The following is a 19,540-nucleotide window of genomic DNA, read 5'->3' on the forward strand; positions in this document are numbered from 1 at the left end:
CCTGTTTCCTCAGACTCAGGCTGAACAGAATATCTTCATATAGTCCTTTATTCAAAGTTGCTTCTACAATTGAGCTCTGCATTTAACTTCATCCATCCCATCATTAGCAACGGACATTCTGGTCCCTGTTTTAAAACAAACAAACAGAAAACATTACCGCAGATGCTGCTAGTATTTTGATGAAAAGCTTTGGTTTCATGAGCCCATTCTTTCATGTGTTTGCTGTGTCAACAAAGACTGTCTTATTACTACAACGTTGGTTAAATCTGAAGGCAGTAGGTTGAGAGGTATCAGAGCACAGGGGGCTAATTACAAATACAAGCCAAATTATTTGATTATTTGTAATTAGAAAACCATGTACCATTTTCACTCCACCTCATACTCATACTTATTCGCACCTTTACTTTGTCACATTAAACCCCAATAAAATATGTGAAAATTTGTGGCTATCATGTGACACAAGTATTTTAGTAAGGCACAGTATAGACAAAAAAGTACCATGTCAGCTTATATTTATCTGGTTAAGTATTTATTATAAAGATAAAATTGGGCGGCAAGTGTATGTCATCCTGTTATTTATAGGAAATGTAAAACTTGTGTAGTCTTGGAAACCAAAAAAAAACATACTGCAAAGTTGGATTCAAGCTTGTTGAGAACATCAAGCACAGCAGCTTTTACTGCAGGGGAAGGATGCATCCTGGAACACAGCACAAGAAATTACACAACTGGAATGTCCTTTGGATTCTTAAGAAATAATGTGTTTTAGTTTTCCTCACCTCTAGGCTTGAGTTTTAGGGCTCGGGTGAAGTATTTAGGAAGGAGTTTTCCCTCAGCATCACCTGCAGTCAGCAACACAGCATTCTCTGACCAGAAGAACTCAATACCATCTGTACAAGCCGGATACAAACACATAAAACACTTGTAGAAAGATTGATTTCTTTACTCACACAGGGCGGATGGAGAGGATTAAACTGCAGCCATTACCAGCTAATCTTACCAGCCAGAGCTCTGGGGACATCAATGAACACAGCTAGATCGCAGTTTTTCCTCATGCCTGGTGGGAAAAGAAATAGCGCTGCTATTTGATGTTCGGCTCGTTTAATCTTCAATTATTCTGTATTCGAACATAGAGAATACCGCTAATGACGCCATCCTCCCCTGGAAGTCCAGTTGACAGATGAATGTGAGTCCTATTCATGCGGCTCAGACCCTGCTGTCGAATGGATGGCCAGTTGCGGAGGTAGGAGCCATGAACGGCCTCGGCGGGGCAATCAGGAGAACCAGCTAGAACTGGTTTTAGCTCCAGATCCATAACCTGACCAGAGATGAGATTCCTGATGAGATTTAAAGTTCATAACAATTTGTCCAATTAGGTAAAACATTTTTACAATTTCCACATATCTGACTAGCACCAAGGAGAACATAAGTGAAACTCAAGTAAGCAAAGAGAACTTCTTTAATACTGGGATGACTGTGGCTCAGTGTGGGAAGATTAATTGTTTTGCAGTCCAAAAGTTGCGTGTTCGATTCCAGCTTCCATCATGTTGATGTGTCCCTGGGCAAGGAACTAAACCCCCACTTGCCTGAATGAGAATGTGGTAAATATGGCTAATGAAAAGCACTTTGAGTAGTCATAGCATAGAAAAATGTAATATAAACTCAGTCCATTAGCCATCCCCATTAACTGACTGCAAAAGAAAATACTAAAGCCACCATATATCACTATCACACTGCATGTGGTCAGTTGGAGGTTTTCCTGTGAAAAGGAAGATGTATTTTTTCCCACTCACCACATGCTTGTTCAGGATGTGGGATTGCTGCAAAGTCAAACACTTGATGAAAATGACTGTGCTTCCTTAAATACCTTTTTATCTGTTCATAACAAGTAGTCATTATCAGTATCTGAAGTGTACAATAACTTCTATTGAATTACACAACTGGATCAGAACTTGTACACTATGCCAGAATTAGGTTGGTTTGAATCTGTACATAATTGTACATAATTGCAAATGCATTTAATTTTCATCATAAAAATTACATTTATTGTAAACTGGAATTACATTATAAAACTTAAATGAAGTTTAAGTTGATTTAATTAGGAACGCGTCTGCTCTGCCTGCCTGTAGTGAATGTCCCTGATTGGCTCGAATCTGCAGCCGGCCATCCTCTGGGTGGGAGCGGAGCTTGAAGCGCTGCTTGTCATTTGTTGATACGACTCTCTCTACATCTTCTAATGTGTACAAGTGGAACTGTGGGTGAACCAGGAGGTCCTCCACAAACAAGAAGCCATCTGTGGAGATATAAGTTGTTACAGCTATGGTCACATTTTACAGTTTTGTTTGAATAAATCTACATAATATTTTTAAATTGCTTCCATGATGCAACATCTTTATATATATATGCAAATTATTGTCTAGACATCTGTTGAGTGAAATATTGTTGTCACTATCAATTTAGGAGTAAAACCATAAATAAATCAAATTCGGTTCATTTTATTTTCATAGAACTAATTCACAACACATCATCTCAAAAATGTAAGATTCAGTTCAATCACTCGTATGTTTCAATTGATCCTACAATAAAACAATGCAGTCAAGTTCAGTTCATTACTAAAATTGTTTTAAGAAGTTTACTATCAAACGAAACTAAAACTACAATTAGCTTTAAAAACTTTTTCAGGCCCATAGAAAATACTTCTAGTTCAGTTCTTCTGTGTTTAGCCGTGTCTCTCTCCAGGACGAACTTATCATATCAAAAGTCATTCATTTGTGTCTGAATCTGTGAAAGTGTCATCTCACCTGCAGTCATTTGAAGTCCCATCTGTGTGGCTCCATGACGAAGCACATAAGACATGGATTTAGACAGATGAACATCTTTGTCCTGGTGGTACAGAAGGTCTCATTTGATACACACTCAACTCTCTTCCACCCTAATAATAGTTCTGTTCTATATTTAGAACCAAGCCTACATTGTGTCAAATCTGCCATGCTGCCTGACAGCCAAAAGTACACATTTTTAAAATTAAAAATTAAAGAGGTAACATGTTGGAAAACTGGTCCAGTTAATAGGGATCTCACCTCCTCACTACGCTTCCCTCTGCCTCCTCTTTTTCCTCCTCTTCCTCTGTCCATTAAAATACAGGTAGATCAGACCTTGTGCTGGAAATTTGGAAGGAATTATTAATTGAATTAACCTACATTTTACCGTGACAACTTTACGCTTTATTTAGTAGTGTCAGCCCTGCTCTATAATTATATCTAAGAAGCAGTCGCCCATATTATTTTGGTCAGTAGATTCAGCAGTCGTCCTGCTTGTTTTCACTTCCTGTCTGTTTCACACCTCCGCCTGTAGGTGGCAGCACATCCTTATGAACTGAAGTGGCACCACAGAGGAAAAGCCGCAGCCAGTGTTGAGAAGCATAACAGTGTATATAGGTAAATGAATACAGTATTTACATTTAATATAAGACGACAAAGAAGGGTTTAAACGTGTTGTTTCTGGATCAACCCCCACTCAGCCTCAAAGCTTCCGGCGCTGAAATTTTAACTCAGGGGTTGAGCTAATTTTGCTAACTAGTGTTAGCATAGTTGTGCTAATGCTTATTTTTGTGCTTAAATAATATTCGGAGATATTTGTGGTTTTTACCTGATGTGTACAGCGTTGTGAGGGACGTTTCGGTTTTTCATCTGCATTGTATACCTTCTTAATAAATGTCATATGTTAAGGTTCAGTCCTTTTCTTTGGACTCAGAAATTCAGCCTGGTTGCCATGGAGAGTAGGATACGGTAAAGCAGAGCAGCGCTTGGAAGATTCAGCAGCCATTCTGTCTTCATCGTGAGTTATTGTTTTTTTTCTACTTTGTATATATATATATATATTTATTTATATATTTATATTATATTATATTATGTTATGTCAATTTAGACATTTATAATGAGCACAAAAGCAGAAATAAATCATATACTACATACTTGTTCACCGTTATACAGCTAAATAAAATTTAAGTATATTAGACAGATGTAGGAATATGAATTGAAGTGAAAACCACTGATTATCTCTCCATCAAAGTGTCTGTTTAGGTTTAACAGGATGTATATGCATCAACTGAACATTTTGTCCTGAAATTTAACTGGAAACAGAAAGAATGGGCACTCAAATCCAAACGTATGGATTTGAGTGAGTTTCACAAAGACCAAATCATGATTGCTAGACGACTGTCTCAGAACAGAACCAAAATTGTACCTTTTTTAGGATGTTACTTGTCTGTTCGGTATATATGAAAGAAGAAAAAGTGATGAGCCAGTGACAGGGTCATGGACAACAAAGGTTAATTGATGAAACTTGTTGTCTTTTATTCAGAATCTTTTTGGGATTTTTTTTGTTTTGTTTTACTTTTCTACAGTTGATTTGTATTCCCTTCTTGTCTCAGGTCATGGAGTTTCCTCAGCATTCTCAGCAGCTGCTATCAGCTCTGCGTTCCCAGCAGCAGCGGGGCTTCCTTTGCGATTGCACTGTACAAGTGGGCTCATCCCGTTTCCTGGCTCACCGGGCGGTTTTGGCCTCATGCTCGCCTTTCTTTCACATGTTTTACTCAGACTCTCCAGTGGGTAGCAGCACCAGCAGCTGTGTCACACTTGACAATGACATTGTCACATCTGCTGCATTTGGCTTGCTGTTGGACTTTATCTATGAAGGTGTGCTGCAACTGGACAAGTCTCCTCCTGTGGAGGACATCTTGGCTGCCGCAAGTTTTCTGCACATGAACGAGGTGGTGAGAGTGTGTAAGAGGCGGCTGCAGAGGCGAGGGCCTCTGGCTGAGGCCGACAGCACACGCTCTGAAGAGAGCGGCGGGTTGAGGAAGGCACCAGAAGCAGGTGGTGACCACCCAGCTGAGCCCATGGTGGCCATGGTTGCAGACCACTCAAATCCAGTGACCACAGCAGTGCCTTTGTCCTCAGTATCTGAAGTGGCAGATGGGACTCAGTTGGAGTGCGTGAAGTCTGAGCAGAGGACAGGTGGAAGTTCATCAAAGATACAAACTCCTCTGAGCCCTGACCTTGCTGATACCACCCAGCCAGGCATGGACGGCCCTCCTTTGCCCCCAGCAGGGGAGCTGGTGCAGAGCCAGACAAACATGTCTGCCTTTGTCCCTGTAAGTCTCACCAAGATGAGCCCAGGGGGTCAAGGCGAAGGATCTGTTCTTTGCAGTCCATGCAGCACCACAGAGACATACAGGTAATGGTTTCTTGTTTCTTGCCAGTTTTAATCAATCTAAATTAAAACATGTGTGTCCTCCATCTTTACGTCCACTTATTATACTTTACAAAGGTTTCTAACTTTGTGGTTTCTGTGTAGATTATCCAAAAATTTTAAATCTGAAACATCTCTGTTCAGTGAACATAGTTGGTCTGAGAAACCTCACTAATAATCTTTTGATTTAAAACACTCTTAAAAGGAGTGTTTTTTAAAAAGGCCGCTATACCAACAAAACATTTTAACCTGCATGTTTTAGGTATTTCCTTGCTTCAGTCCAGCTGATTTCAATTGATGACTGATTAACAGGCGTTTGTTGAACTGCTATCGGTTGAATCAGGCACATTAAAGCAGGGAAACCTCTAAAACATGTAGGACAATGTGCCTTGAGGACCAGGGTTGGGAAACAGTGGTATAGCTGACTGAAGGCTTTATTAGTTTATCCAAGGTATTCTGGTCTCTGTTCTTTATATCGGATTTTGAATCTGTTTATCTGTTTTTAACCAGCTACAGTGCCATCCAGCAGCCTTCCTCCTCTTCCTCCTCTCTGCTTCCTCAGAGCCAGTCTGGTGCTCGGTCTGTGGTCTTTCTCAACGTTTCAGAATCCCACCTTTCCATTGGAAGACATCTAGAACAGCTCAGGCCGGCTGCTGACCACCCTTCTGAGAATCTCTCTGAGACTGACCACAGAAACATTCTTATCAGAGAACAAAGGATTGTCAAGTCAATCCAAGCACCCACCCTGACCAAAAACTTCCAGACCAACTCCAGACAGTCGGCTCTTCAACAAGCACCGTTACAAATCAGAATCCAGAGTGCAGTAACGCTTCAGCATCAGAGCTCGGACTTTCAACGCGCCCCTCAAATGCGAACGCTTCAACGTCCCGAGGATGAAACCGAAACACCGCTTGCGACTGGAAAACGATCCTGTCCTCCAGGTGGAGCAAGGACAGGCCACGATGAAGAGATTTTGGAAATCAAAGAAGAGGCGATTATTATTTCCGACGAAGAGCTAGAGGAGGAGAAAGAAGATATTGGGGAGAAAGAATCAGTGATGGATGTGGAAGAGGAATACGAGGAGGATATCCAGGAAGAAGAGCTGAACAGTCCTCATTTTGTTTCCACACATTCACAGGGACTCCTACAAATAAACCCTCATTCAAATGACTATTCCTTCCCTCTCTCACCCTCTTCCTCATCTTCCGGCGCCAGACCCTCCTCCCAGGACACTTCCTCCTTTACTTCCTCCCTCGTTCCCCTGTCCTCCTCTCAGCAACATCCGGACCCTCCCGGCTACTTCCAAGAACTCCAGGACTCCATGGGCAACTTTGTTGAAGACGTGCCAACATGTGGGGTCTGTGGGAAGACATTTTCATGCACATATACTCTAAGACGCCACGCCATCGTGCACACACGTGAACGGCCTTACGAGTGCCGCTACTGCTACAGGAGCTACACGCAGTCTGGGGATTTGTACCGACATATCCGCAAAGCTCACGACCAGACGCTGCCTGCTAAACGCAGCAAGGCAGACACAGAGGGACCCCTGCTGCTGCAGCCCCCTCCTCACTGCTAACACGCTAGCCACTTATTCCCAAATATGTGAACTTTAACCTGATCTATTAACACTAAATCAAAACTTACATTGAGTAGAGGAACAACTAACAATATTTATGATCGTTTATTTGATTTTGTTTGTCTTTTGTGAAGTTTTTAAAACATGCAACTTTGTCCACAAACTCTTTTTGTGGACAGAGTTTTCACCAAACAAAGTTAATTAAGTTTGTGCTTGTTTGATTATCTGTTGAAAAACCCCAGAAAGAAATTGGACTAGAATCACATTGACACCTGACAGTAAATGTAATATGCAGTTCATTACGAAAGTAGCTGTAACTCTTGACCTGTTTCACATTTAGTGATGTTAAAACTGCAACTTTTGTGAGGCGCAAAGTACAAAAATGAACATTATAAATTATTCACTGCACACCCCCATGTTTAATACATGTGGTTTAGAAATTGAGTAATAAAATAAATAATTTAGGAATAATATAAAGCTTAGATTTAATTGATCTTAGAAGCAGAGAGAGTAGGTATTTCACTCACTGATATTATTCAGGGCCCTGCGACAGACTGGCGACCTGTCCAGGGTGACCCCGCCTCTCGCACGGAACGTAGCTGGAGACACCAGCAACCCTCCCGACCCCACTAGGGACAAGGGTGAACAGAAAATGGATGGATGGATATTATTCAGGTTTATTCTTGCCCTTTTCACATATTGTTTGTTCAGGTTATAAATACCAAATTAACCTAATGGCCCAGTTTCACACTGAGGTTAATATTTGTACTGTGTTAAAAAAAAACTTTTTCAAAAGAAACGATCGATAAAGACCAAAAATCCTCTCCTCACAGCAGCAGCGGTTGGATCTCCTCGTAAGCATAAAAGCAAAACATGCGTCAGTGGTTTGAGTATCGGCTTGACTAACATTGACATATCGCTGTAAGAAAACCATGAAAAATGTTTCCTCTGTGCAACTTTTTATATCTGAAGAGCGTTTTATAGTTTAGGTTGTAACAAATTATTTTATCATTGTCATTGAATTCAGTTTGATAGACTCATAAGGTAGTAACAATTGGTTATTAACGAGCTTTATTAAAATGTTATAAAGAATTGTACACCAAGTTGTTTACCATGTAAGTTAAAAAAATGAATTGATATTATATAAGTTGTAATATGTATTGGTGTCCTGTTACTGTGAGACAGCAGATTTAGATGGAGATCATTTTAATGTTGTGTTTTGCTATCAACAGGAAGAAGCTAAAAGTTGGCCACATTTCTGATGCATCTCTTTCCTGTAGAAAGTAAATTTCCGACGGTATTTATTCACTCCATTTTGCCTCGCATTTCATTCTTTGAGTAAATTAAACAAACCATTCCAGGTTTCAGCTGATTCATACTGTAACAGTCAGGACAATCCGTTAACGTTTAGATTGACTAAACACCTGCACTTTTAATGGACCAACATTGGCTCACTTCAAACCGTTCTTCACTACACCCACTTTAACCAGAGGCAGAAAACCAGATGAAGGGTGGAGAAAAAAAGGAGGTAATCCACTAAATGTTTGCCTTATCTTAATGTCTTTGTATGTGCCTGATTGAGTCTGTGGAAGTTCTTGTTCTGCACTATTTTAAATGTTTCAAGACACTTTCTATAAAAAAAAAAAATGTTGAAATTACTGTAAAACAAAAAAAAAAGAGTTTTAAACTTGATACTTTTAATGGACGACAGCAGTGATCATTTAGAGAGTTTTGTGAGTCTTAATGTCCAATATCTAAATGTCACCTTGTGAATAAATGGTGTTCTGTGGCACAAATGTTTGACTGTTTTACTAATTCACAAAATTCTCTTCAGCCTGTGTTTTGGTTTTCTTCTTATTTACAAAAAAATTTTTTATTGCTCTGAGACAGGAACACAATTTAGATTAAGCAGCAATAAGTGGGCTTTGCTTGTGCCACATGTAATCAGCCTCAAGTGTCTTCAGTCTTCAACCATCCCATGGATCTGTGAAAATACAAAAGATCAAAATTTTTTACAATTTGGGAGTTCAATGATTTATATAAAGGTTTATTTTTGTCAGAGTGGAATAACATAAAACACAATTTCGCTTTTTTTTTTAAAGAATTAGGTACACCATTTTAAATTTGGTGTGAATTTCCTCCTGTCCACACAGGCTCAAATATACACACACAACCTCACTAATACTTGAATTATTGTTTCAAAGTAAAGTCCATCAGTGACTCACTGCCTCAGCCAGCTCAGGCCAGTCCATCGCCATCACCACAGTGTCATCTGAAGTGGGAGGTGTTTCCAGGTTCCAGTAGGTGAGCTTGTCAAACACTGAGGTCACCTTCACTGTCCTGTCCTGTGGACAGAGAGTCATTGGCTTGTATTTGACGTTCTGCCTCTCATGGACGGTTGATTTCCATGTTTTCATGAGCCAGAGAGTTGGAGGTTTCCACTGATGGAGAGCATTAGTTTACCTCCTGGTCAGAGCCGTGTCTGTCGACCTCCTTCAGAACCAGACCAGTGTAGCCCTGAGGACAGCTGATCTCCTGTCCCTTTAACCCGCGTCCTCTGAATGACACTGTCTTATCTGCAAATGGACAGATATGTTAGTTACAAACAGCAAAAGTAGCACATAATTTTGAAGTGGAAGGAAGATTATACATTTTTATTGCTTAGCTAAACTACATGATAAACACTTCCTGAAACATGAAGGAGAAATGTGACTAAAACACAGCAGTATTATAGTAATCTGCTTGTAGACAGGCATTACTGGTAGCAAATACTGGTCTATAATCTGTGTACCTTTTTTGTTTTCTTTTGTTGTTGCGGTGAAATACTGTGAGACCTGGGCGAGCCCATTGTGCTCAATCTCACAGGGCATGAAGTGGACCGGGGCTTTCTCTGCCCTCTTTAAGGAGGACAGATGGAGACGAGTAACACTGGCGTTACAAGACATCCTGCAACCAGAAGACGAGAGGAGAAACTAAACCATGAAATCAAGACAATCCTCATTTCTGTTTCACCAAGAAGTAATTTCAGGTTTGACTATTGATCAATTTCTAAGCTACAGGAACTGTTTCTAATTGTCCATCTACAACATGAAGCTGTGTGGAAAATAAATGCAAAATCAGGGACAGTTTCAGATTCGGCCTGCAAAACAAAACCAAAAATAAAACTTGTCAGTTAGTTTCTGCAAGTCCATCAGTTTTAAATGTTATTTTCCATTTTATCAGATGCCTTTTTAAATTTGAAACTTTAATGAGTTAGAACATTCAGTTGTGAGATTTATTCCCTATTTTAAAACCTATTATTTAATTTATTTGCCATATTTTGTACATGTGCACAGTTTTAGTAATGTATACGAAGGTGAAAAACATCCAGAGCATATCAGCACAAACACCTCAAACCAACAGTAAAGCATGGTGATGATTTGGGCTTGATTGGAAATGTCTATTTACTATTATTCCAGAAATAGTAAACGGGAAAGACCGAATCATTTTAATGATCTACTTTTACATAAAACCCCTGAAATACAACAGGGTGCACTTTCTTCTTTTTTACTGACAGAAGCTGCTGCTGAGCTGGATTTGATGCTCCGCCCTGGTGAAATACTAAAACCACGGCTTTTTAAATAAAGACTAAGTATTATTTGTTTCACTCAAATATCGCTAAACTGCAATGGAAAAGATTGGTATATAACAAAAACAATTATTACCTTCCTTCTGTTTCCCAAATGTAACAAGAAATATAAACATGGACCGTTTCCGCCAGCTGTCTTCTTCTCTTCACTAAAAACATATTTTGGCGCGGTGTTTCGGTTCAGGCAAGGGATAATGCCCCCTGCTGGACCGAGGAGGATATATTCTCATCTTCTATTGGATCCTGCGGTCGGAGGTAAATCTGCTTAGCTTGTTTTGAGAGATCACATTGATTGTTGAGCTTTTTCCTACTTATTCCCGTTTAGATTTCAGATTCACAGTAGCATCATAACTGCTGTGAATATTACGTGAGGTAAACTTATCACCTAAGGATAAACTTTTCTTAGACTACTGCTCTGGACAAACATCCCTCATTTTCTTGATATCCGCTTCCAAATCTCCAGATTTTCTTTTATTTGCAAACTTTTAGAATGATTACATGTTTTGGAAGTACTTTTAAAGTTCTTTTGTTGACTTTTGCAGCTTCTCTCTGTCCGTTTTCAGAAAAAAATATTTTTAAAGCTTCATACCTCAACAGACCATGTGCTTGTTTATGCAAAAAGCAACATATCAAATATCTGTTTTAAACTAAATCTTGACAAGGCAAGTTTAGTTGTTGCGCATTATTTGCACAAAGTGTTTTAAGGGGATAATAAAGAAAAAGAAATGAAGATAAATAAATACAATAATAATACATAATTTAACATATAAAAATACACAATGCAAATTTAAAAACAAATAGCTAAGATGTGATTAAAAATGTGACAAAAACAATGTCTTGTGTTATGGATCTTTTGTGTGGATATTCTTAGTGGCTGTTGTTAATTAAAGAAATATTATTTTAAAATAGTTGCATGTCATCACCATTAAACCCAGATCAAAGTTTGTGATGAATTGCAATTAAGATGTATATTATTCAAAAACTTTAGGTTCTTTTTTACCCATGGCTAGTCATAAAGACAGCTTATTCTCATGTATTTAGCTATAGAAGAAGAAAATTACAGTTGAATGCTTAATGTTCATTTTTAAGGATTAGTTAGTCCTCTTGTCCTTTTCGCAAACTGCTGTCAGGATCAGGTGCAAGGAGTGGATAGATAATTGAAAAAGCAGACAAAGTTAGTGTGGAAGACTCAGAACATTTATATAAGCATTAAAAGAACATAATTTGCAAGTAGGTCTAAAATCCTCTTCTAGGAAAAAAACTTAAATTCCCCCAAAGGTTAAGGACAACGCTTCTTTTCTTTGTGTTACTTGCCAGAGGGAGAGTAACAAACTTCTAACTGTGCAGAGTGGCAACATTTCCTTGGGTCTCTATGTCAGATTATTGCTAAGAAACTTTTTTTTCTCTAAAACTTCCCCACCAAATTAATCAACTGGAGCATAAGACAAGGCTCCTCACAGGATCTGGATTATACCAAGCTGCCATCATGCATGACTGCAACTTCCAACTATTCCAGTCAGGGTGGCCAGTGTATGCCTGAATTGAAGGATCTTACATTAAAATGAACTTATCTGATTTGTACTGAAAAGAACTGAACAAAACCAAAATACAATAAATAAATTAAATCAGATGTATTCAGATGTGTTCTGCGACTTTCTTATGTATTTCAGTTTCTATACACCTGAGTCAAATAATCAGGTTGTTAGCAAGACTCTGGAGAACTTGACTGCATACAGAGGAACTAATTCAGCTGTTTAATTCATGTGTGTTGGACCAGGCACACATATAAAAGTTGCAGGACAGCAGCTGGAGAACTGAAGTTGAAGACTCTATTAAATCAAACTATATGGTAGTGAACTTTAAATTACTGAATTGTTCTGCAAACTAAGATGAGGTTATCTACGCTGTGCTATATTAAGCTGAACTGAACTTACTGACTTGAATTAAACTGAACTGAAATGAATGATGCTAACTTAAAACTGAACTGTGAACTGTTGAACATAGCTAAGTCAAAATTTACTAAACTGAATTGATCAGAACTAAACTGAACTGAACTTCACTGTAGTTAGCTGAAATTTGAACTAAATTATTATAAATGTAATGTTTACTTCAGTCACGTACTGAAGTAAACATTATTTACTGAACTGATTCAAACTGAACTGTATCACTGTACTGAAAAGAGAAACGAATGTTACATGGATAAAAGGAATCAGCTTAAAAACAGAGCAAATCAAAATTAGTTGCTTTGGAGTGAATAATTACTGGATTGAATGCAGGTGAGAGAACGAGGAACAGAACAGGTGATCAGATGGCAACCAGGAAAAAAAATAAATAAATCAGAAAAGCAAACAGAAATTAAAATCTTCTGCTTGCATTTAGATAAATCAGATAAAAGGAATAATAATAATAAGTCAAAAAGAACAAGAAAAGAAGTAGCAATTATGAAAACAATCAGGGACAAAAAGCTAAAATAATTTAATATTACATATAAAAATCCAGAAAACATATTATATATAATTATATGTGTGTGCGTGTGTATAAAAACGGTGTAAAATTGAGAAATATTGATAAAAATTAAATGCAGTCATAAAAAATTTAGATGAAATTATGTTTTGTGTCTGTTCCAGCTCTTGATCTCAGTTAGATGAAGCATGTCTTCATGTGGGCTGGGCTAAACTTCATCCAACGACAGATTTTTAAAGCACTGATGATAAGACATGTTAGAGAGTTGTTTCTGCATTTCACCGAGATCACTGCAGACGGAGAGACTTCAGGGAGCGATTTCCTAACAACTCTCAGTCGGCCAACAGGAACCAGAGGTGAGTTTCTGAAGGGAGGACAGCTGAAGGGCTTCTGCTACTGCTTACCCAATAGATAAATGTTTTTACAGCTTCAAGTTTAAAGGGAAACTGCTGTCAGGATCCTAAAGTGAACCTAAAGTGTTGACTTCCTAATAATTTCTAACTCTTTTAGAAGCTATATCCAACTAAAGTTAATAAAACTTACTTCTACATATGTTTATTTAACTCTTTATTGTTTAAACAGGCTTTATGTTGAGTGTTTTTCATTGTGTTAGTTTATCTTTTTTATTGGCTGAATTGTTATTTACTGGTTTTCTGTGCAGCGTTTTGTGATAGTTTGACACAGTTTGAAGTCATCTGATGTGAACTGGCCCACATTGTGACTCAGATTGGACTCGGTGGTTTTTGCTGATCTCATTTCTTTGAATTTTAAAGCTTGTGCCCTTCATTTGCTACACTTTTTGTTTTCTGGTTTGTGTGCAGTGCTTTCTGTCCTATTTTCCAAGAAAATCTGGAAAAGTTCAGACATTTTGAATATTCAATGTCACTTCATGTTTACTCAGTCATTTGGGTTTCTTACAGTTTGCCAAAATGTCCTGTTTTTTTCAGGAGTTATGGATCAGGAAAGGCACCTGTCCTCAGAAGAAGAAGCTGGAGAACCTTCGGTCGTCATCGGTCTGGTTCTGCTGCGGCTCCAGCATGCAGTCGTCCTGTGGTTCTCCAGGGCAAGACGCAGACTCCTGCAGGGGTTCACTGTGTTCTCCACGGTGCTTCTGCTCCTCTGGATTGCAGCTTTTCTATATGGGACCTTCTACTACTCCTACATGCCCAAAGCGGCTTTTTCTGCACCGGTATACTACTACTACAGGTGGGTACGGTGGGTTTGGTGTGGCACAGAAAAGACACAAGCTTTTTGCTCAAATTTCTCTTCTTATCACAGGACAAACTGTGAATCGCCATCATCTTTCTGGTGCTCTTATCCTGTGGCCAATGTCTCTATGATGAGAAATAGGAAACATGTAGGTACACAAAATGACCATCTGTAGCATTTCTTGCAGTGCCATCCACAATTTTTTTGTACCTCTTGAAAGGTTGTGGTTGTTATGTGACAACCACAACCTTCAATGCATTTTTTGTTTTTTTTTGTTTTCTCCCCTCCAGGGGGTCTTTTTGTGGGCTCTAGTGTCCCTTATATGACAGTAGGCTAACAGAAAAGGGTGGAGGGAGAGGGGGGAAAGACATGCAGCAAATGTCGGTCGGGTCCGGGAATCGAACCCGCGACGGCCGCACTGAGGACTCAAGGCCTCCAAATGTGGGTCGTGCTATCCCCTACGCCACCACAGCAATGTATTTTAATGTGTTCTTTTTGTTTTGTTTTGTGAAAATGCAACAAAAAGTAGTGAATAAATATGAAGCAAACTGCACAGTGGTGCAGTCTGTAGCACCTGCTGTCTAGCATTAAAAGGCCTTGGGTTTGAATCCCAGCCTGGGATCTTCCTGCATAGAGTTTGAATGTTTTGGTTCTGCTCAACTCTGGTTAACCCAAATAGCATGTAGCACTTAAATAATTATTGATTTGTGGAATTTATCCAAAGATTATCAATCTCTTGTAGGCGCTGACATTTGGCCAGGTGTATCGGATGTATCTGCAGCTGGAGATGCCCGACTCTCCAACCAATCATGAGGTGGGGATGTTCATGATCAAAACGACATGTTTCTCTCAGGATGGAGGCCAAGTGGCTTCCTCTGCTCGCACTGTAAGCTGCTCTCACTTCAATTTTCAAACACACTTTCTGCTTAAAAATGATCACTTTCTCTGGTGAATCTCAAAGCGCTATGTTTCTCAGGCAAGCCAGCTGCAGAAGGCCTCCAGCTCTCGCTTTGTGAGTACAGCACTGACGCGTAATAACAGAGCTAGATAAATGCAGAGCTCTGCTGGGACAGACGGCGATCTCAGTGCATCACTCTGACTCTGATGCCACAGTGAATGTCACAGATAGGACGTATATAAACACTGACACAACAACCCATGCTTAAATAAAGTTTTCTAATGCCAACCAATGTCACTGAAGATTGTGCATAAATTCTTCAGTAACATTTTTAATTTCACGGATTAGTAATTTGCATTTTCTGAACTGATGTGCCTATAAAATCACAGATGCTGATATCTTTATCCTTTTTATCTTCAGAAGTTTAATTTAATTTCCCTCCGTTATGGACTTTGATCTTGGACATGATAATAAAAAAAAGCTGAACTGTATTATACAAAGGAGTTGGTTTGAGGATAAGTAATAAATGATGTGTAGTGGAAAAGTTTTAAGACATCCACAACTTTCTCTGTATTTTGCTTCCAATCAACCAGATTTTCTTATCCTTTAAAGAGGTGCTGATCAGTACTTACAGGATTTCTCAGTCTTTCAAAATTTAATCCCTTTTCTTTAGTTGAATGTGCATAAAGTAAAATTATCCACTTTATGCACTCCCTGCAGGAGTCTGCGTCTTGCCCTGCAGAACCACAGGCCATTTAAATATTTCGAAAACGGTACCCAACAAAGTGATTCTCAAAGATAGTTTTTATTAAAAACCAGGCATACTATTTAAGATAACTTTTGTCCTTCACTTCTCAATTCTTGTCATTTTTAAGCACTCGTTAGGAGGAAACTAAATTGTACATAATTGGTGAGGTTTAACGTTTTCCACATTCATTCTGGAAAACTGAATGAATGTGGACAATTATTTACAATTATTGCAAATAATTGCAAATAATTATTAAATTGTAAATAATTGGTGAGGTTTAAAGTTTTCCACATTCATTCTGGATGGCATCATGCAAGATAATCCCTGCATTCATTAAACTGATTAAGTAACCCAATCAGCTTTGTTTGATTTTATTGCTGGGCAAACTGAAACTCCTTTATATGTACCAGACGCATTTACCGAGACCCCTGGTAGAAATGTGTAAAAAGTCTTCAAATTAATTCATCCTGTTCATGCAGCAGAAGAATCTCACACTGGACAATCGACTGTAATCCATCGTTTGTGTTCATGTCTCTATTTAGTGTGGAGACAGTCTTTCTAATAGAATGTCTCCACAAGTAAACTATTTATGAGTTGCAGCAAATTGCATCTTAAAAATGAAGAAGCGCTTGTTCAGATCCTCTTATGGTTGTTATGGGGCCTATAACAACCATACAAGGATCTCGAACTGTTGGAGTGAAAAACACTTTTTCCATTCTATCCTCAAAGCAACTCGACAGGAGCTTTAAGAGAAGCTGTTTTCTTTAGTCAGACAGAATCCAAGCTGAATCTCATTTCACCCCTTGTGTTATTTTTTGTTGTTTTTTTTGGTTCAGGACTGAATCCTTCTGCACAATGATTTAAAACTTTCCATCTTAGGGCTTTTTACACGTCTTTGCCAGGGTTCTGATGTATTTGTCAGTGCTTGTATATAAAGTGTGATGTTTCGCTGTGTTTAGGGAATGCTTCGCTACCGATCTGACCTGCTGAACACTCTGGGAACGCTCCTCTTCCTCCCTGCCTTTTTGACCGGAGCAGCCGAGCAGAAGCAGGTTGTACAGGTGGAGCTCTTCTCAGAGTTCACAGACGACCCAGTGAGTAGTGGACAGATTATTATTATTATTTTTTTTAAGTGGAGATATTTTGCTTGAGAGAAAAGGATTTCTGCAAATGAACATGCTTCCGATTGCTTCCTTTGTTTGTGGTCAGTACGCTCCATCGGTCATGGCTGTCATTGAGATCCTGTCTAGCAAAGTCCAGATCTACTCATCTCATCTGTTTGTGCACGCCCATTTCACTGGCTTGAGGTGAGATTGACAGCCAATGCCTTCCTGCACAAAATCCTACATTTCTGATGTTGTATGTGAAAGAGTTTGGTTTGGAGCTGGTTGGACATTAACCAGCTGTAATGGGATTCACACTTTTGTAAAAGTTCCACTTTCATCTGATTAGTCTACTGACTCCCGCTGTCTCTTCCTCACTGTTGAATCACTTTAGATGTTGTTTTTAATTTTGTGACTTCTTGGGTGAGTTGTTGATGAGCTCCGGAGGAATCTTATTATAACGACAACTCCTGGGAAGGTTTACAACTGTTTCATGCTTTTATATTAATGTTTTATCCATTGGTGAATAAAACACAAATGAATGAAACATTTGGTCTTAGAAATGACCAGATCTACAAATAGTAGTTTTTTCAAAGGATGATGCGTTACTTTGAACCTACTTCTTGTTCCTGTCAGATAGGTTTTATGAAAGTGATTTCTTGATTCTAACTGTGAGCCAAAATTCACACAAGGGAAACGGCTTTAACTCGGTTTTACAAAGAATTGGTTTACATCCCGATTTAACAAAGGGGGAAATTTCTTCTTCATATAAACCCAGATTTGTTTGGTAGCTTTCTTTACCTTAATAAATGAAACTATTGTTTGAAATCTGAATCTTGTATTTATTCAGGTTATCCTTGTCTAATCTTTGCAACAGAAAGGTAAAAAGAGGAAACCCTTTTCACTTCTCTGTAAATCATTTCCAACCTCTATAATGATTAACACAAGGTGATTAGCTTTTCACCTCCCTTTTGGGGATCAATGCAGCAGACTGTAAACACTGATTTTTTTTTTTTTTTTTTTTTTAATCCTCTATTTATTTATTTGTGTGTCTCTTTTCTCAGATATTTGCTGTTCTACTACCCCGTCCTGTCAGCCCTTATAGGTGTTGCAACTAACTTCACCTTCCTCAGCTTCCTCTTCATCCTGAGCTACATGAGGCAGCTGTTGAGGCTGCCTCAGAAACCAGAGCAGGTGAGAGGAAACTTTAAACCAGACTAAGTGAAGGGAGCAGGGCTGCAGCCTTGAAATATGTCGCTGTGTATTTTCTGTCATCTATCTCTGGGGTCTATCTTACAGATCACTACAGATGAACTCCAGCCACAGGATGAAAAGGATCTCAGTGCAGGTGCAAAGAAATTCAATATTCTGGCACAAACACGAGTAAATTTAAAAACTTTAATTTTCAGGCTGATTTTTACTGATGGCATAAATTCGTCTGCAGATGCTGCAGAGCGGCTGGGTCCTCTGCAAACTGATCCCACAGACATGAGTGGGGAAGAGCGCCACCTGGAGCATTCCAACACAGACATGCATAACGGACACACACTTAATCAGGGTGATATGAGCCAATCTGAGGCAGCCTGATGTGTTTATTGAAAGAAATCTAGTCTGGAGATTTAAGTAAAGGTATCAGAATTAAACTCTGAACTTTAATTTGAAGTGTTTTGTAATTAACAAATTTTTACCAATTGTGTTTTGTGAAATGAATTTGGAAATGAGAAAAAAAATCTAAATATTTAGAAAACAGTACCTAAAACATTTTAATGTTTGAAGTTATTTTCATATTCAACATTTTAGAGAGTTCCCTATCAATGTTTCAGCTCAAATAGGAAACCTGGAGACAAAGTATGGACGGATGAGCCGATGGACGGATGAATTGATTTATGGTTGGAGGAACAAATTAAAATGGACGGGTAGATGGTTGACTTGATTTTCCTGAGTAAAGAAACAAATTAAAATAGATGGGTGGATAAATGTTTTGGCAAAACTAGACATGCATGAAATTGAGAAAGGAACTAGATTACAGTTTAAAAATATTGATATTTTTAATTTTCTGTTAATCCAAACCTATCCAGGTCGCACCAACTTTAAATCCCTTACCAGTCCAGGAACCTTGAGTTATAACTAAACTTCCATGTTTTTGTTGCATATCACAATAAAAAGGTTTTACTGCAGAAAATTTTCTTTTTTTATCCTGTTTGTTTTTCCAGTGAGTTTTTTTTGTGCTTGTAGTTTATCTTGGCCCTTTTCTTCAAAGAACCTAAAACATGAGCAAATTGGCTCGAGGCAGAGCTCAGTACAACTTTAGCTAAGCATTTGTTGTAACGTTTAATTCCTGCAAAGCAACATCAGTTTTGGGCCATTCATTTGTCTGCAGTTTGTGTGCTATGGATTGTCATCTTGCTGCATGAAAGGCAGCAAAATGACATACAAATGTCATTACACATTTGCATGTGTAATGACATTACATACAGATGTCATTTTAGGATTCACTGGCATTCCAAATACATTTATTTTTGTCTATGTAAACAAGCTTTCCTGTCACAGAAGCAACAGAAAAGTGACAAAACCTTGAAGGTTGTTTTATATTTAGCAGCTCTTTGATCCTTGCAAATCAGATGACGTTTCTCTTTTAGTTGTTTCCAATTATACATTAAAA

At 38.6% G+C, this 19,540-nt stretch overlaps 4 protein-coding genes across 13 annotated transcripts; 2 read left to right on the forward strand and 2 right to left on the reverse strand.

Annotated features, from left to right (window-relative positions):
* On the reverse strand, positions 1–3,740 carry trpt1 (tRNA phosphotransferase 1). Of its 4 annotated transcripts, none has more exons than XM_044127004.1 (8): positions 3,078–3,331; positions 2,799–2,880; positions 2,121–2,290; positions 1,138–1,315; positions 998–1,054; positions 777–887; positions 628–697; positions 1–125 (listed from the first exon to the last, which is right to left on the reverse strand). In XM_044127004.1, the coding sequence occupies exons 1-7, from the start codon at positions 3,129–3,131 to the stop codon at positions 675–677; spliced, it is 675 nt and encodes a 224-aa protein (XP_043982939.1). In that variant the 5' UTR covers positions 3,132–3,331; the 3' UTR covers positions 1–125; positions 628–674. The 4 variants fall into 4 exon arrangements, with proteins under 4 accessions (XP_043982939.1, XP_043982942.1, XP_043982943.1 ...); XM_044127007.1 differs by lacking the exon at positions 1–125 and adding an exon at positions 3,646–3,740 and having other exon boundaries at positions 517–697; positions 3,078–3,158; XM_044127008.1 differs by lacking the exon at positions 1–125 and having other exon boundaries at positions 517–697; positions 3,078–3,123; positions 3,198–3,331.
* zbtb3 (zinc finger and BTB domain containing 3) lies at positions 3,368–8,625 on the forward strand. Its single transcript, XM_044126995.1, has 4 exons — positions 3,368–3,434; positions 3,726–3,834; positions 4,430–5,235; positions 5,761–8,625. The coding sequence occupies exons 3-4, from the start codon at positions 4,433–4,435 to the stop codon at positions 6,827–6,829; spliced, it is 1,872 nt and encodes a 623-aa protein (XP_043982930.1). The 5' UTR covers positions 3,368–3,434; positions 3,726–3,834; positions 4,430–4,432; the 3' UTR covers positions 6,830–8,625.
* Positions 7,637–10,636, reverse strand: rnaseh2c (ribonuclease H2, subunit C). The gene is made up of 5 exons (XM_044127009.1): positions 10,534–10,636; positions 9,621–9,775; positions 9,293–9,405; positions 9,055–9,174; positions 7,637–8,813 (listed from the first exon to the last, which is right to left on the reverse strand). The coding sequence occupies exons 1-5, from the start codon at positions 10,614–10,616 to the stop codon at positions 8,790–8,792; spliced, it is 495 nt and encodes a 164-aa protein (XP_043982944.1). The 5' UTR covers positions 10,617–10,636; the 3' UTR covers positions 7,637–8,789.
* LOC122836974 (seipin-like) lies at positions 10,624–19,080 on the forward strand. Of its 7 annotated transcripts, none has more exons than XM_044126997.1 (12): positions 10,624–10,712; positions 13,085–13,276; positions 13,742–13,777; positions 13,868–14,126; positions 14,199–14,277; positions 14,872–15,015; positions 15,091–15,141; positions 16,735–16,869; positions 16,985–17,082; positions 17,943–18,072; positions 18,178–18,226; positions 18,323–19,080. In XM_044126997.1, the coding sequence occupies exons 2-12, from the start codon at positions 13,102–13,104 to the stop codon at positions 18,463–18,465; spliced, it is 1,299 nt and encodes a 432-aa protein (XP_043982932.1). In that variant the 5' UTR covers positions 10,624–10,712; positions 13,085–13,101; the 3' UTR covers positions 18,466–19,080. The 7 variants fall into 7 exon arrangements, with proteins under 7 accessions (XP_043982932.1, XP_043982935.1, XP_043982936.1 ...); XM_044126996.1 differs by lacking the exon at positions 10,624–10,712 and adding an exon at positions 12,186–12,306; XM_044126998.1 differs by lacking the exon at positions 10,624–10,712 and adding an exon at positions 12,191–12,306 and having other exon boundaries at positions 15,106–15,141; positions 18,323–19,077.
* Positions 19,081–19,540: the final 460 nt, after the last annotated feature.

The sequence above is a fragment of the Gambusia affinis genome, linkage group LG09 (assembly GCF_019740435.1).
Source record: "Gambusia affinis linkage group LG09, SWU_Gaff_1.0, whole genome shotgun sequence".
NCBI classification, from domain to species: domain Eukaryota; kingdom Metazoa; phylum Chordata; class Actinopteri; order Cyprinodontiformes; family Poeciliidae; genus Gambusia; species Gambusia affinis.